Source organism: Ipomoea triloba, chromosome 7 (genome assembly GCF_003576645.1).
Source record: "Ipomoea triloba cultivar NCNSP0323 chromosome 7, ASM357664v1".
Taxonomy (NCBI): Eukaryota; Viridiplantae; Streptophyta; class Magnoliopsida; order Solanales; family Convolvulaceae; genus Ipomoea; species Ipomoea triloba.
The window spans coordinates 2,650,883-2,668,995 of NC_044922.1; the positions used below are offsets into that span (position 1 = coordinate 2,650,883).

The 18,113-nt window shown below is 33.0% G+C and overlaps 1 protein-coding gene and 1 non-coding gene across 2 annotated transcripts; both read right to left on the bottom strand.

Moving 5' to 3' along the window:
- Window positions 1-409: 409 nt before the first annotated feature.
- LOC116025790 (receptor protein kinase-like protein ZAR1) lies at window positions 410-5,050 on the bottom strand. The gene is made up of 2 exons (XM_031267132.1): window positions 3,150-5,050; window positions 410-1,246 (listed from the first exon to the last, which is right to left on the bottom strand). Exons 1-2 carry the CDS (start codon window positions 4,660-4,662, stop codon window positions 600-602), a joined length of 2,160 nt encoding a protein of 719 aa, XP_031122992.1. The 5' UTR covers window positions 4,663-5,050; the 3' UTR covers window positions 410-599.
- An 8,028-nt stretch (window positions 5,051-13,078) lies between these two features.
- TRNAL-UAA lies at window positions 13,079-13,161 on the bottom strand. The gene has a single exon. It is a non-coding gene; the product is annotated as a tRNA-Leu (tRNA).
- Between the last annotated feature and the right edge of the window lie 4,952 nt (window positions 13,162-18,113).

Genomic DNA, 18,113 nt, shown 5'->3' on the forward strand with positions numbered 1-18,113 from the left:
CTAACTCTGCGATCAACTCCACTCAAAATTTAAGAGCAAATACTGAAAAGCTACCAAAAAGTCACCTTCTGCTTAAGCAAAGCGACCAAAAGGTCACTTGTCGGATAAGGCAATCATTTTGGTTGTCTTCTTTGGTATGAGAAGACAACATAGATGGTCGCCTTATGGGCTAAGAAGGTGACTATTTGGGTCGCCTTCTCCAGTAAAAGGTGATTTTTTGGTTTTTTTTGTATCTGTTCTTAAAATTTTGTCAGAATTGATAAGAAATTTGTCAAAATTAATTGATATGTTACCGGAGTTAGTTAAAAATTCGTAAAAATTTTGACCTCAGGTCATTAATTTATTGTTGGGCTTCCATGCATTGAAAAATGAACATGCTAATGAAAATGAACATTAAACAAAGCTGCCAAGATTAAAGAGAAATGAATAATGATAAAGAATTTCATTTAGCAGTACATATTTATATTCATATTTGCCATTTCTTTGAGGAACAGAGAATCAAAAACAAATTCTAAGTACAGAAAACGACACCGACCGATCCAATAATCATCCAAAGAATGTTAACACAAAAACGGATGCCAAGCAATATTCTCATCATCTCATGCTCCTATCTTCTCAAGATTCTCCGACACCGTTTTCATCCTGGGCCGGATCTCCGGATCCTCCTCCGTACACGCAAGCGCCACATGAAACATCGCCAACACTTCCTTCTTCGCGTGCACTTCCTGGAGCAACATGGGGTCCACCATGTCCGACAGCGGGTTCTCTTCCTCGAACCCTTTCCTCACCCACTTCACCAGGTTCGGGATCTCCGCGGAGGTGGACGTGGTGGACGGCGAGAGGTCCGGGGACTTTCCGGTGAGGAGTTCCAGCATGACGACTCCGAACGAGTACACGTCCCATTTCTGGGCGGCCCGGGTTGCGGGCTGGGCTCGGGCTTCGGGTGCTTGGTAGTTGTTGGTGCGGTCGGGCTGGGCTGCGGGCTTTAAGTATGGGAGGGCGCCGCCCATGAAGCCGCCGGAGGATGAGGGGTTGTTGCCGGTGATGTTGATGAGGCGGTTGAGGGCGAAGTCGGAGATGTAGGGTTGGAAGTCACGGTCGAGGAGGATGTTGGATGGCTTTATGTCTCCATGGACGAATTTTCTGGGGCTGCATTCGTGGAGATAGGCTAAGCCTCGGGCTGTTCCCTTTGCGATTTTTAGCCTTGTAGACCATGTTAGGTTTGGTAATGGCTGACCATTTCTCCCTGTACAATCAAATAGGGATATATGTGTTACTTCGTTTAATATAGCTAAGTTGATTCTCAGGTAATATATTATACCCCGAATCTATTATTAAATTCTGGCAATAACAGTGTGAGAGCTAATTGTGAAAATCATATATTGATTTACCCCGGATCTATGATTGAATTCTGACAATAACAGTGTGAGAGCTAATTGTGAAAATCATATATTGATTTACCCCGTGCATAGGGATATCGCTACAACAAATCTATTGCATTCTCCAACAGAGAAATGAAAATTTGGAGAATTAAAGTAAATTGGTTTGGTCCTGTAAGGTCAGAGTGTGGAGGTCCTTAGGGCAAAGGATTTTGCTACAACAAATCTATGTACTATTTTCGTATCACGAACTTAAAAAGCGTGCATTTATTGACCGAAGAAATGAAAAATTGAAGAATTAAAGTAAACATAACCATATAACTCACTTGTAGTCTACAAGATGCATGTTTGTGTTAAAATGTATTAATCAAGACATATCCTTAATCATGATCCTAAACATCTCTTAAATATGTGGGGTAAAGATCACCTAATGAGTAATGAGTAATGACTTTGATTGTAAGTCATTCTGCCATATTAAAGGACAGAAAGGCATTGAACACGGGGGGTCCTAGTTATCATCATCAATGGGGGCATGTGGATGCATTTATATGTCACAAAGAATGGACAGCATTAACTGGTGTCTTTACTTGTCATATACTCCGTAATATATAGACATATACTCCAACTATCAGCTTAGACTTTTAGTTGTGATGGAGTACATGCTTCAATTGTACTATGTTACAGCCTATGAATACTATTATTTGATGTGTGTATCGTGTCACATCCTGCATTTCTTTCAAATCAGATGATCTGTATTAGCTACATGTCCACTAATACCACAAGAAAAGACAGAAATAGTTAGTACTACTACTGTTTCCTTTAAGCTAGCCAGAAAGTAATTGTACCATCAATGTGTCAAATAATACAGGACAGACAGTTAAGGAAGAAATGATGAATTGCAAGCACAGATCAATGTTTTCAGCAGCCTGTCTTAAAACAGGACATGAGTTTAGTCAAGAACCAGATGAAATACAAGAAACTGTACCATGAATATGTCAGATAACACATGGCAGAAAGTTAAGGAAGAAATGAAGAAATGCAAGCAGAGAATCAATGTTTTCTGCAGCCTTAAGAACAAGATGTGAGTTTAGTCCAGAACCAGACACTGAGACAAGATCAAGAAATTGTACCATGAAATATGTCAAATACCACAGGACAGAGAGTTAAGGAAGAAATGATGAAATGCAAGCAGAAATCAATGACTTGTTTACTAACTGGAAAATTTCTCCAGTTTTCTGAAAATTTGGAAAATTGGAGAACAGAAAACAGAAACATGTTTACTAGCACAAATTTCCATTTTGAAAACAGGAAACAGTAGAAAACTGAAACAATATTAAAAATTATTTTCTAAATGGCAAACAGAGAATGAAAACTGAAGAATTAGAAAACATAAAACAAAAAACAATTTTCTGTTAGTAAGCAGCCCCAATGTTTTTTGGGGTCTTAAGAACAAGATGTGAGTTTAGTCAAGAACCAGATAAGATCAAGAAGTTGTACCATAAATATGTCAAATAACACAAGACAGACAGTTAAGGAAGAAGTGATGAAATGCAAGCAGAAATCAATGTTTTCTTCAGTCTTAAGAACAAGATGTGAGTTTAGTCAAGAACCAGATAAGATCAAGAAATTGTACCATGAAGATGTCAAATAACACAAGACAGACAGTTAAGGAAGAAGTGACGAAATGCAAGCACAGATCTTAAAACAGGATATGAGTTTAGTCAAGAACTCGATAAGATCAAGGAATTGAGCAATGATTTTAGAAGTTACCATGAAGTGCAGAAGCCAAGCTGCCATTGGATATGAAATCACTGATAAGAAGCTTCTCATCAGGAGCCCAATAGTAAGCTCTCAACTTCACAATGTTAGGGTGTTTAACCCTACCAATGGCTTGAATCTCGGCAACAAACTCCTTGTACCTCTGCTCCCCGCCTTCCCCTAATCTCCTAACCGCGACAGGAACTCCATTGCCGAGCACAACCTTATACACAATCCCGAGCCCGCTCTTCCCGAGCACATAAGCCGAAGCTCTCAACAGCTCGTCGAGCTCAAAGGTGAACCCTTTATCAATCGCCACGAGATCCCCCTCGGGGCCACTGCCACCATTAGCAGGCCCCTTCTCGGATTCCACTTCGGAATCATTGCTTGGAATCCCACCAACACAAGGGAAAGCACACAAGGAGGATCTCTTCTCTCCCCCTCCAAATTTCTCTTTACCAGTGCAACTACACCCTCCAGTGTCTTTCTTTTTCCAGTACAAATAAACAATTACTAGTCCTATGAACGCCACTGCAGCCGCATCGGCTAAACATATCAGTATAATCGACCCCGCTCTAAGCCCTTTTCTCGAATGGGATTTCGGGTTTTCTTGTGATGATCCATGGCTCCCTGATGAATTCTCAGACCCATTTTTACAAGGCTTCTGTAAAGGAAATCCACACAACATTGGGTTATTCAAGAATGCAGTGGGGCCCTGATTCGCAAATGAACCAGTTTGGGGAATTTCTCCTGTTAAATTGTTGTCCCTAAGAGCAAAGCTAACAGTGAGGGGTAAATCCCCTAAGGATTTGGGGATTTTTCCAGTGAAATGATTGAAGGATAAATTTAAAGTTCCTGAAAGAGATTTCAATTCACCGATATCGTCCGGAATTGGGCCAGTGAATGAGTTGGATGACAGATCGAGCTGCTCCAAATTCGCTAGCTCCGGGAAAACTCCGGCGGGAATCTCGCCGGAGAGTTTGTTCTTCGCCAGAATTAACCGCTGTAGTTGCCGGCAGTTCCTGAGGTCCCTATAGAACCCTCCGGAGATCGAATTGTTCGATAAATCCAGATTCTGGAGCCGCGGGAGATTACATATAGACGGCGGAAGAGTACCGGAAATGTTGTTATCGTAGAGAAAAACACTGTGCAGTGACGTGGCATTGAACAGAGGCTCCGGTATAGAACCGTAGAAGTTGTTACCGTGAAGATTAAGCCGCCGGAGATAGACTAGGCTTCCGAGCTCCGACGGAATATACCCCCGGAGATTCTGTCCGGACACGGAAATCCCGACGACGCGCGGCTCCGACGAGCCGGAAACGTTCATGCAAGAGACGCCAGTCCAGCGGCACGGAGAATCGTCATTCTCGTTCCAGTCGGAAAACGCCGCGCCGCCTCCGCCGTCCACGGCGGACTTGAGCGATAACAGTGACAGTCCGTCAGTAGAGAGCGAATCTCCGCCGTCAATTCGAGTCCAAAAAACATACAAAACGAAAACTACAAAACGCACACCAAATCTCGCCATCGCTTTCCCCCTCTAATAATCACTGATCACATCACACTCCCACAAAAACCTCAACAAAAATCCAAAAAAAAAAAAAAAGAAGTTTCACTTTGTATATACTTTTTTCCAGTTTTCTGGTTTTCCGGTTTTCTGGTTTTGCCCTCCTTTTTGGTATTTAGGCGGCGAGGAGTGGAGGAGAAACGGTGGGTGCCGGCGTATACAAGAGGTGGCGGAAGAGAAGGGGAGAGAGGTATTTATGAGAAGAAACAGAGAAGGAGGATTAATGGCGGATTAGGAGTGGCGGGGCCCGCACTCCCGCCAAAAGACGCAGACAGCTTCCTAACGGAAGCGATCGAGCAGTGTAGTAAAACAAAAGCAACATGTATGTATTCTCGTTACCGATGACATACGATAATAAGGCTGCGTTTGGAAGAAAGAGCATTTGAAGTTGTCGAAATTCATTTGAATGAATATCGCAAAGAATAATATCGACTTTACTAAAACTAGAATTCACAAACTGCTATATGAGAGAATAACTTAGTATGACTGAATCGATTCTTGGCTCATTTGAATGAATATCTATAAGTCGACAATTAACTTTCTTTGAATTGTTAGGTTGAGTGAATTTGATATATGTAATTTATGGTCTTTATCAATTATAATTAAACGGTGTGTTTTATTCATAATGCGTTTTTTAGTAACGAATGCAAACTTTCTCGTAAATCAAATGTTATAAAGGTTAAAATAGTTAATAATTGTAAAAATTTTAATTAAAAGAGTAAGAATTTAATGTGTAATGGACAGTTATGAAGTATCATACCTTGAGTAATTTCATTATTGACAAAATTTCACTTTTAATTTTATAATAATTTTTCTTTTCTTTTTTTGGTTTGAAACAATAATGAGCAAGTAGTCCTTATATCATGGACTAGGGTTCACAGTGCATTTTGAACTCTAGTGCATGTGTACGTGACTTTTATGTTGTGAGTTTTTGTATTTTGTGTTATGAAATTATGCACCATAAGAGTATCATTTTTGTACCTAAAACAAATTAGCAATTACGTAGTATATCTTTATGTTATGAATTTGTGTGTTTTGTGTTGTGAAATTATGTACCTAAAAAAAAATTATGTACTTAAATTATATTTGAAAAATAAGTAAATATATAATGTGTATATATCTTGCATTATGATTTTTTTATATCTTGTGTCATAAAATTATATATTTTACGAATATAAATTCTATACTTTGTCCTTTTTATTTAGGGTTCATAATATTATAATATTATATGGACATTGATGCTTGATATAAATTGCTATGAGCAACCTACATTACTATAGTACACATTTTTGTAAAGATTGCGGTTTCTCCGTAAGTCAAAAGTGTGTATATCTATTTTTTATTTTTTATTTTGGGTGAAAATTGTGTATATCCGCAAATTATATCGTGGACCGCGGTCCACAATACATTGTGGACCGCGCATCAAAACGACGTCGTTTTGATTAAAAAAAACAGATGGATGAATTCGCGCCACTCACTTTCAGTTTATATACACTGCAGTTACATTTCAACACAACTGCAGTTACATTTCAACACAACTACAGTTTCATTCGATAATATAAAAACACAAAAGTGAAACTGTTATTCAATATCAGTTCATATACACTGCAGTTACATTTCAACACAACTACAATTACATTTCGATATAACTACAGTTTCATTCAATAATATAAAACACAAATGTGAAACTGTTATTCAGTATTAGTTCATATACACTGCAGTTACATTTCAACACAACTACAGTTACATTTCAATATAACTACGGTTTCATTCGATAATATCAAAACAAATGTAAAGCAGTATCTTTTGAGATGAACTGTAATTTCAATTACAGACTCCGTCTCCTACTTACTAAAACGACGTCGTTTTGGAACCGCGGTCCACAATGCATTGTGGACAGCGGTCCACGATATAAGAACGGGTGTATATCTAAATGCGTAGATATATAAATGGACTTTATTTCGATTTCACCAACTTACGAAATGTGAATTTGGTGAAAAAGATAAGGTGTGGTCCATGTGTTATCTCTTCGGTGATTTTTGTTTTTCATTTTAATTTATAGGTTTTGGACTTTTGGTAGTTGTAGTATTAAATTTTGGTCTTTTTGTCATCATATGTTTATAAACATATCAAGACAATGTCATACATTTTTGTAAAAGTGTCAATAAATCATTGAATTTATAATTTTTATATAATTAAGTCACTAAATTTAAGACATGCGTAATTGAATTATTAAATAAGTGAAATATATATAATTGTGATATTTTTAAAATTTATTTCTATACAATTTGAGTTGAAAATATTTCAATATTTCCTTTAAACTATTATGATATAGAAAATAACAACTCGTAGTAAAATATTACTCTGTATTTTTTATATTTATTTTTTTAAAATTTTTTTTTACCATCACTTGAATGAATTGATCATAACTCTATATTTTATGATAATTGAATATTGTGAATGGTTCATAATTATTGCATCCACACCTATACCATGAATGAGTAGCCTATCTACCAGCCAATTTATGATGTTCCATCAAGTACAAATCAATTTTGTATCATGCTTAAGGATTGTCTTTTTCTAAAAGTTGTTCCCCCCGGCCTCCCCTTTTTTGGATGAGAAAAAAATGTACGGCAATATTTAAGAATGTGTACTAGGTAAACTATGTTATTGTATAATAAATTGTAAATTTTTTCGTTCATGTGTAATAGTTCTCAAATTCACATGTGAGTTCAACCGTCCACAAACCACACATGAAATATAAATTATACTGGAAAGACTTATGTGACAGATTATTCAACCATACTAGGAAGATTTTAACAGGGCCGATTTTTTATTTGCGTGGCCATGTGCTAGTAAATACGTGAGACCCTATCAAAGTATAAATAAACTGCGAATTGAAGAAAAATACAAAAAATTTAATTTTGGGCCAATATAATCACAAATACATATACTAACTATTAAGTCATAGCTGGACTAGGGGCCTCCAAAATTTTGGGGCCATGTGCTGTTGCACATCTTGCACGCCCTAAAATCCGACCTTGAATTTTAATTATGCAAAGAATTTGATAAAATAAGCATTATTTATGTGTAATAGTTCACAAATTACACGGGATAACTGTAATTATTTATTAGGGGATGGATTATGGTAAGTAGCCAAAGAAAGCACAATGATGGAGTGATTGGGTGGCATACGACCTATCTCACAACCAACACTGGATTTTACACATTTTCTTTTAACGCCGTACTAATTAAATCCCACCAACTGCTTAGTGATGTATACGTGTGTGTGTATATATATATATACATATATATGTTACAGTGGTGTTTACATTTCATGAGATGAAATTAAAATTAAATCTTGATTTAACCTATTTAGAGAGAAGAATGTAAGATATTGTTGATGAATAGTTGGGTAGATGTACACTTGATATATTAATTAAATCCATGGTAAGACGACTAGACTAAAAATGTCGAACATACAATTATGTTACTATCCGTCCCAATACAAGTGATACTTCTTCTAAAGGTCAACAATGTGGTATGTCTATAGCTTTAGAAAGATACCAATCAAATTAAAGACCTTTGTAAAGTTAGCATGCTACAACTTATGCGAAATGACAAGGTTAGTCAAGTTGTTAATTTGTCAGAGATAAAAATGACACACTATGAGACCGTGTAATATATATTTGGGCCAAAAGTCTCAAACTAATCTTTTAATTTGAAGTGGTCGGGTGAGTAGTTAACTCTTAAAATCGGAATGATACAATTAGTTGTGAATCTTAACCCAGCCATTCATGTGGTTAATAAATTGTATGTTTTTTTTTGAAAAGAAATTGTATGTTTTTAAAATAAAATATATAATATAATTTTACCAAATATATTTCACCATAAAAATTCAATTTTTTACCCTTGTCTCTCATAAAGTATACCCTAAATAAATAAATAAAATCCTATTGTCTGTATTATGTTTTCGTATAAAGTTTTTACTTTTTACAAAGATTTTTCTTTTACGATACTCTTTCTTTTGATGTGCATTGATGCATGTACCTATGCTTTATATTAAATATCGTATATCACAAATGAGCGAGATTTATATAATACACACCTTTAAATAGTAGTTACGAGCTGAGTTTTCCACATCATCCAAATACTCATATATCAATTGGAAATTTTTATTTCAGTAATTTATGTATGATAGATCAAGTTGTGATAACTATTAAATATTTTAAAAAATTACAACATTATACTTTAACCACATCAAATAATAAAAAAATTGTTAAAAAAAAAAAAAAACTTAGACAATTCTGAAAATTTTATCCTAATAATATACTCTTAGACAAATTATGTTGGATGATGACATTTCCCGCAGGATTACAAGTTAATAAGATAAAATACAATAAATTGGCTAATAATAATTAATAATAATAATAATAATAATAATAATAATAATAATAAAATGATTCAATAGAATATTGAAAACGTACCAGTGGTTTAATAATAGTAATTGCAATGATGAAGACATACTTAGAAGCTAACAAAACTAGATGGAAAGACACTATGGTTGAGTCCAGCTACTTTTATTATTTAATTTATTTAGAGACTTTTTACGTACAATTTTTTACGTACTCTTCATTAGTTTAACTATGGATGTACTGTTTGTCATTTAATATTTTAAGCATAAAGTGATGAGATTGATATTTAAATTTATTGTTCCGTTTTTAAAATGGCACATACCTTAATTACCACAAAATCATACCTTAAACTTCTCTGAGACACGCACTATATTGATTTATTGATTTTTTTAACATGATTCTTTACCAGAATGTTACTATTGATCTTTATAGTTATATATATAAATTTTATATATATATATATATATATATATATATATATATATATATAGATGAGATTGGTATTTAAATTTATTGTTCCGTTTTTAAAATGACACATACCTTAATTACCACAAAATCATATATATATATATATAGATGAGATTGGTATTTAAATTTATTGTTCCGTTTTTAAAATGACACATACCTTAATTACCACAAAATCATACCTTAAACTTCTCTCACATACCTTAATTACCACAAAATCATACCTTAAACTTCTCTGAGACACGCACTATATTGATTTATTGATTTTTTTAACATGATTCTTTACCAGAATGTTACTATTGATCTTTATAGTTATATATAAATTTTATATATATATAAATATAATGGGGACACTATTGTTCAGAGCACTATATATAGTGCAGGCAGACATTCATTGTGCATGGAATTCTGGTGCGTTGTAATCTGGGGTGATGCATAAAATTTTGTCTAATAAAGAGTAGTGGTTTTTTTTTTTTTTTCCTGTTTTTAATCTTCATTTTTTTAGTTTTAAGTAGAATTATTAAAGTGATCTTACTAAACAAACCAAAAGTGTTATATTTAATGGGATAAAAAATGTTGAGTGAAATTGAAAAACGACAAGAAGAAAAAATATCATAAGACTTCATACAAGGTTGAGGTTCCAAGACCAATTCTTGAAATATGCATACATATGTGGACTCGCACATATGTATGTATCGTAAATGTATATACATGCGTATGTGCAAGACTCTTTATGAAAATTTTAGTAACGGATTTAGTCAACTCAATGCGGTGACATATATTTCATGATTTACAATACTATAAATTATAATGTCACACTTATATACATCTTCCAATGTATATGATTAATATAATAATGTTTTTTTTTTTTTGAGAAAAATATAATAGTAATGTTATATCCATGCATGATTGTAGAGTACACTGTGGCAAATGCAAGGTGGTAATGCATGCAATGATTAAGCTGGGAAAATCATCATTCTTTAAGTGATCCAATTAAAACAATAATCTTGTTTGGTCAAAATTTCAGTGACCCAGAGAGAGGAAAAGATTAAAAGATAAGCAGCCTTAATTTCCTCAACCACAATGATGCTCAAATGCCCAATGACAAAGGAATAACATCAAGAATGTGGAAACAAGCTAAGAGATAATGGTGGTGCCTTCGGTACCAAGGCAACTCTAACAATTATGTTTTTAGTTTCTCGTACGTTTGCATACTAGATAGGGTCCCACTTCCCATGTTTGCCACTCCTTAGCTTGCATTGCTGTTTTCAATTCGTGTCTTGAATTATGTCTTAAGCATAGCCTCCCAGGCCATCACATAATCAATCCATCTTTGCGTTTACCAATGTTTTAATTAATTTCTAAATTCTAAACCCGTGTTGGATGAAAGCTTGAAATGTCGAATTCAGTATGTTATCATCGAAACGTAGCGTTGACTGTTATGCAAGTATCAATAAATAAAATTTTGCGTTCTCTACTAGCTATATATAATTTTAATTGGCCTAGTTGTAAGCGTTTAATCATGACAATTGATATCATATAGCAACCAACAGGTCACGAGTTTGAGTACAATTGGGTATGATGACAGGTGTTGGAAGAGATTGAGCGTATAACGAAATAAAGTTGTGGCATTCGCTATTAGTTAGAACGTTTGACATAGTAGTAACATTTAATCCGGATACCTCATGTGTGGATTAGATGACATGGATCACTTCCAACTTAATTAACCAATGATCTCGAGCTGAGTTTGAATCTTAAAACACAACTACCTTCAAACATAAATAACCAAATTTTACATTATTACCTTTAAATTTAATGTTTACTAAATGAATATTTAACCGAGTGACCAAATTTGACAAAATCAATAGTCTATGCACCATATAAGTCAAATTGAAAGTCGATGATAAAATTTGATAAATGTCAATAGTCAACAAACGATTTATGATCCAATTGAAAGTCAACGATAAAGTTTGATAAATATTAATAGTCAATGAATCCTTTATGAAATTAAATTAGCTCTAATTAAATGATATGGTCCATGCTGCCATATAGACCATGATCCACAATAAAATTTGCAACGGTCAAAGGCCTATCTTTCATTCCTTCCCCCATAAAGTATCTAAGGGGGTGTATTCAATCACGACTTTCATGAACTTTTAAATACTTTTATCAACTTTAAAAGTTGGGTGGTATTCAATTTAGACTTTTATAAACTCTTTAAAAGTCTACCTGTATTCAATTCAAACTTTTCAAAACTCTTTAAAAGTATACAGGTATTCGATTTAGACTTTTATAGAGTTATTAAAAGTCTACTGGTATTCAAAAAGTTACTGACTTTCACAAACTCTGTCAGAATAGGATTTCTATAGACTTTCTCTTCATTAATATAAATAGATGAAATCCAATCCTCCAACCCCAAACTTTTCAATATTCTCTGCAAACTTTTTTTCTTCTATCTAAACTAGGCAAATTTTCCATCAATTTTACGGTACGTTTCAAATCTTTCATAAATATTTTTTTTTTTATTATTTTCAATCAAATTTTTTGTTGTCATCACAACAAAACAATTGCTGCGATCGCAGCTAAAAAATTGCTGCGAACGCAGCAGATTTATGGAGCAGCAGCAGTAAGATTGCTGCTGTCCAGCAAATTTGCTGCTGGTTGCAGCAAATTTTTTAATTTTTAATTTTTAAATTTTAAATAGCTTTGGATATGTGGAGAGACATCCAACAAGGAGAAACCAATACCAATCAAAGATAATTGTACTAACAAGATGAATATTTTAATTCGTACTTTTTTTTTGAAGGAAAATTTGTACTTTTTCATTCTAAACATTTTGATAATTATATTACTCAGCATTAGTTGTTTCATTAGTTCAAGAAATATTTTTATTGGTTATATTTATAAAAATTGATTATATTTTATTTATGAATAATATACTCTATTTTTGTGACATCAATATATTTTTTTTAATTTCTACAATGCACTAATTTATAGATAATATATTAATAGAAGTTATGGAATGTTTGTGAGGGTGTATTCAATTTAGAGTTTTAATGACTTTTGTAAACTTTTTAATATGAAAAAGTTTTTAAAAATCTATAAATGTTTGTTCTATGATATTTATAAACTCTTACAAAGTTTATAAAAGTTTAAAAGATTCTATAAAAGTTTACAAAAAACTCTACAAAAATCAATTAAAATCCATCACTTTAAAAGTATTTAAAAGTTCATAAAAGTCGTGATTGAATACACCCCCTAAGAGAATTCACAAACAACCCAAAGACAATATGACGAGTAAAAGCCCACTATGATCCATTAAGGCCCAGTACAGATTTAAAGAATTGAATGCAGTCTATCCAACAATCTACTGGCCCAGGGGATCGGAGTGGGCAGAAGACAAAATAGCAAAAAAAAAAAAATGCTGGCTATGGGGTTCGAACCCATGCGAACCCAGGGGATCGGAGTGGGCAGAAGACAAAATAGCAAAAAAAAAATGCTGGCTATGGGGTTCGAACCCATGCGCACTTATGTGCAGAAGATCTTAAGTCTTCCCCCTTAACCTCTCGGGCAAACCAGCTGGTTGATAAATAATGTAAAATTAAATTATATGTATATTACAAATCCCCAACACAACGTTAGATGATGATTTGAATCATTAAATACAATAATTTCTCTCGGTAATAATCATATAAAATTCTCTACAAATTTTGTATTTCTCAATTCATATTGAAGAAGTTATGACAAAAACTTATATTGTAAGTCCTAAAAAGTGTATATTTTTATATTTATAGTGATACATAAATTGTGGCTAATCTTATTTTCTCATTTTGATTCACGTTGTGTAATAATTAGTGTAGATTTCTGAGTATAGTATCAAAGATAAAGATTGAATTTTTTATGCAGGAATAATAGAAGAGCATTTATTTTTCTATGTGATGTTTATATATAGCGACATATAAATTGCGATACAACTTATTTATCCTTTTGCTTATAGTTGTGTAACTAGTGTAAATTTATAGATATATTTTAGTATATATTTGGGTTCTTAGTATAAGAATTTTTCTCAATATACAAAATTCTCCACATAAATTTGTTATTTTTCGACCACACATGACAACGACATTAAAGTTAATTAATGGTATTGGTCATAAACACGTCTTTTTTCATGTTTGTAGAGGCATATCAAATTGCAATACAGCTTTTTATTTCGCAACGCGTAACTAGTACATAGTTTCAGTACGAAGATTTGACACAAATTGTGTAATTTTCGGTTCACTTTAAAGAATGTACACATGTAATGAGAGTGACTCTACAATATGATATGCAAATGGTGTAGGATGGGACTTGGATAATTGGAAGGCAATGAGCTATTTAGATGGAGACTGGAAATTAATGAGGGTTTTGCTGGTCAACCAGAGACCAAACTGGAACCTAATCATCCATGGAAGGATGAAGGGCCCAAACCTCAATCATGCTTCCATGGTCTTTGATGATGATGGTGACCTTTGACCAATTGACCCTTCTTAAAAGGGAAATTATTGTATGGGCTTCATGCTTTCATCTCTTAAACACATTTAATTTTGTGATGCATTTAATGTAGGCTGGTGAGTCGAAGACCATGTCTAACATTTTAATAATTAGTGATGCGTATGAACAACGCACGAAGAGGTAGTACTGTCAAAGCGGGTTAGCAAGGTGAGATTTAAAGTCCTCTATTTTAGTGGGTCTCGAAAATTAAAGTTCGTCATATTTTTATTGCAGGTCGGTCCAATAAACGTAGATCGTTTCGATGGTAAGAGGATTGCATAGAGATCGAGCTAATACTGTCAAAGCGTGGTGGTAGGGTGAGCTTTAATGTCCTCCACTTTAGAGGGTCTCGAAAATTAAACCCACCCGACATTCATTGTGGGATGGGGTGGACAGGACGGGCGAAATTAGCTTATGTTGACAACTTTATAATGAGGTATACTTAGAAATTTTTATTTTTTTTTTGAGTGAATAGAAATGGAAGACAACATTTGGTTATATGGCCTGGAAATGATGGGTTTGATATTTCTTCCTTCATTTATGAGTTAGTTATGAAACTTAATTGAATTTATACAATATGACTAGATACATGCACACAAGTTGCAAGAAAGTTATGCCGAACTAGACCATAGTGAATCAAATTATTGCCATGAGAGACCCAAAGCTTACAAAAGTGATAAAATTTCTTTTGCACATAATGTTGTAGGATGGAAACTAATGACTCAGTGAGCGACTTACTTATGATTTATTTTATCTAGTGTTTCTTGGGCAGAAGTTATGGGGGCTTAGAATTAGTTTATCGTAAGTTGAGAAAACTAATGTAATAAAAATTATAACAGGAGTGCATGAATTGTGAGATTGAGCTTTATTGGCCTCGATGATATCAATTCTCATTTTTTACTACAAAAAGAAAAATTAAAGTGTCACGCACCTTTTAAGAAAGTACTCGGTAACAAATTTGATATTATGGCATAACTATTATAGAAGAATCATATATACCAATACCTAGTACTATCCCTCTCCTATTCTTTTTCCTTTTTTTTCTTTTTTTTTTCTTTTCATGTTTTCAACATTTTTTCATTCTTTTTCCCTCACAATTTCATCATTATTTTTCCCTTTCTTCGTTTTCCTTTTTAGTTCACCTACTTTTTTGTTTTATTTCTTTTCTACTCCTCTCTTTTTTTCTTTTTTTCTTTTCTTTTTTGTTCCCTTGCAAACAACAATTTAAACACGACAAATCCTCCAGAATCACACTTGTAACAATTAAAATAACCCAATTTAAATAGTTATAACTTATTTATTAATTTTATTTCAAAATTTTTATTAATGTTTGTTACTTTTCATTATAACATTAGTGTATTAAATTTGTAATTATATAATTTTATTTTAAAAATGTAGTTGAAAATTTGTAAAAATAAAAGGTAGAGAAAGGAAAAATGAAAAAAAAAAAAAAGAAGAAGAAGACGAAGAAGGAGAAGAAGAAGAAATAAACTAATCCTAATCCTTAGTACTCAACCCAAAAACAATTAAGCATGTTTAACTAATTAAAGATTGTTTTTATTTCAAACAAAAAAAAAACTTATTTTTTTACTTCAAAAAAGAAATAAAGATGTTTTTGTTCGTTTTTTTAGAAAAAGTTTTTTAAAAAATAATATAAATATAATTCTTACATTTAAGAAACACAAAAATAAGAATTAAAAAGTTAAATAGAATGCATCCTTAAAAGTCAACAAAAAAGATGAGACATGTCTCAAGCATTTTATCATCCCGACCATTATAACTAGTCAAGATTAATCATACCATAAATTATATCAATTTTTTTAAAACTTGCTCATGTGCAATAACTTGCAAAATACAACAGAGATAATTTGCATTTAAAATATTTTATACAATGAGTTTGATCAAGGTTGTGCTAAAAAGAACCAAATTGGTGATTTCCTAATACAAGAATTATATTTTGTCCATTCAACCACCGCTATTGATCAATTATATCTCATTTGATTTGACGTGACGTGAAACCCACGGTCGTTATTCAAATATATACTTTGGGTAAAACCCATCTTATAAATATACCCAAAAAATAAATTAACATAAAATTTTCATAATTAACTGATTCAAACTAACAAAATTAATAAATAATTTTCAAAAAAAAAAAAACTTTTTTTTGAATACTAATAACTCTATTACAATACAGTATCTGTTCATAACTACTTTCTCAACCTATTGAGTCACAAGAGTCAGTATTGCCTCCACTGAGACTTGAACCCACCACCTCCCATAAAAAAAATTAAACTTGAAACCTCATAATTCTATTTCCTTTTTAAGATGTGGATATCTTAACGACCCACAGTGAAACGAAATCATGAGAATATGAGAGATTGTGACTTGGCGAGGTTTAAATACAAAATGTGTGTGAATCATATTGCCACGTCAGCGTCGGCAAAAAGACAATTTAGGGGCTAGGGATTGGAGGGTAAAACTACAAGAAAGGGCCGAGAATTTCGGATCTGAGGTTTTGAGATTCCAACGTAATTACTGCCCAAACAGAAAATCGATGGCCCAAAACATGACCACGTGGACGAGCGTGATCCGGGGCCGTGTGGACACGTTTCGGATTCCGCTGTTTTTTCCGCACGATTAGGCGATGTCGACTACCGCTAATATTGCATGCAGCCCTTATGTGCAATTACAAAGCTGCCCCCACTCCATAATAATAATAATAATATTATTATTAATAGTTACAAATATCCAATAACGCAAATTACGCAACACGATTTGTATTGATTTTTTTCCCCACACTCTATCCCATTTTATATATTATTTATCATTTAAATCAACTCATTTTATTATTTTATTTTTAAAGAAGAATAAAGAGAGGGAGCAAAATTTAAAAAAAATAAAAATCAAAGTCGCGATTAACTAGACACAACTCTCTACTTAACGAGCCCCACATGACACCGCACAAGGGATGACTAAGTGATTAGAGCATAAGTTTCATATCTGAAAGTTGCAGGTTTGATTGTTATCAAACGTCTTCTTGATCGAGTCCAATGCGCAATAAAATTAATGAATCTTCGTGCACCAAGGTAAACCAGCTTATGAGACCAATATGCCACCCTCACTCAAGTTACCGAACCAACAGTCTGATCAACTTGTCTTGAGTTGCCATAAAAAAAAAATTTATTCACTAAACTTATCTAGCCTTTTGGGTTGAGGGGTGGGGGTAGGAGGTTGTGGCAAGAGAGACTCATAGTCGTTACTCTGATTGTGTGTGTTATATAAACTCCACTACTGTGTCATACACATAAACTACATGTAGTATGAAGACAATGTGTGACAAATTCGACCAAGTAAGGGTGGATGTAATTTGGATTACCCGAACTAACATTCAAAATCGGAACCGAATTATAATTCGAGTAAACCCGAATAGTTATCGGTTCATATATTTTAAATTTTGGTATATTCGAATATAAATTCACTTTGAATATCGGGTGTTGAAATTTTCCCCATACCCGACCCAAAACTCGAACTAACTAAATTTTTATTATAAAATATAATAATATAAATTATATATTTAGTTTTAAATTTCATAATTAATAATATATTAATTTTCAAAAGTCTCTTAGTTAATTATTAGTGTTTTGTTTTATTTTTAGTTTGATAGTATATGAAAAAAATCAAAAAATATAAATAATAAAATCATTAAGAAAATTTAAAATTGATAAAAAAAATTGAGTATATCCAAACTAACCCAAAATAATTTTACCTGAGCCAAATATAACCGAATTTAATATTGGGTGTCAAAAAACATTAAAATTTTTAGATATCCGAAATAAAATCTGAGAATCACCCGAACTGGACCGATATCTACTTCTACAACCAATAGGGTGTTTAAAGAATCAAACTCATGATGAATATAAAAATCATGCTTCACTTATTAAGTATCTCTTCCAAAGCATGTAATCTATCTTCTAATTAATAACCGGAGTCATGTAATCTAGC

What these genes read in the sequence shown, in the direction of transcription:
- LOC116025790 (XM_031267132.1), bottom strand. Translation starts at nt 4,662, where the DNA reads ATGGCGAGATTTGGTGTGCGTTTTGTAGTTTTCGTTTTGTATGTTTTT. An exon ending in CTTGGCTTCTGCACTTCATG is followed by an intron (nt 1,247 to 3,149) that starts GTAACTTCTAAA and finishes TTGATTGTACAG; the next exon opens with GGAGAAATGGTCAGCCATTA.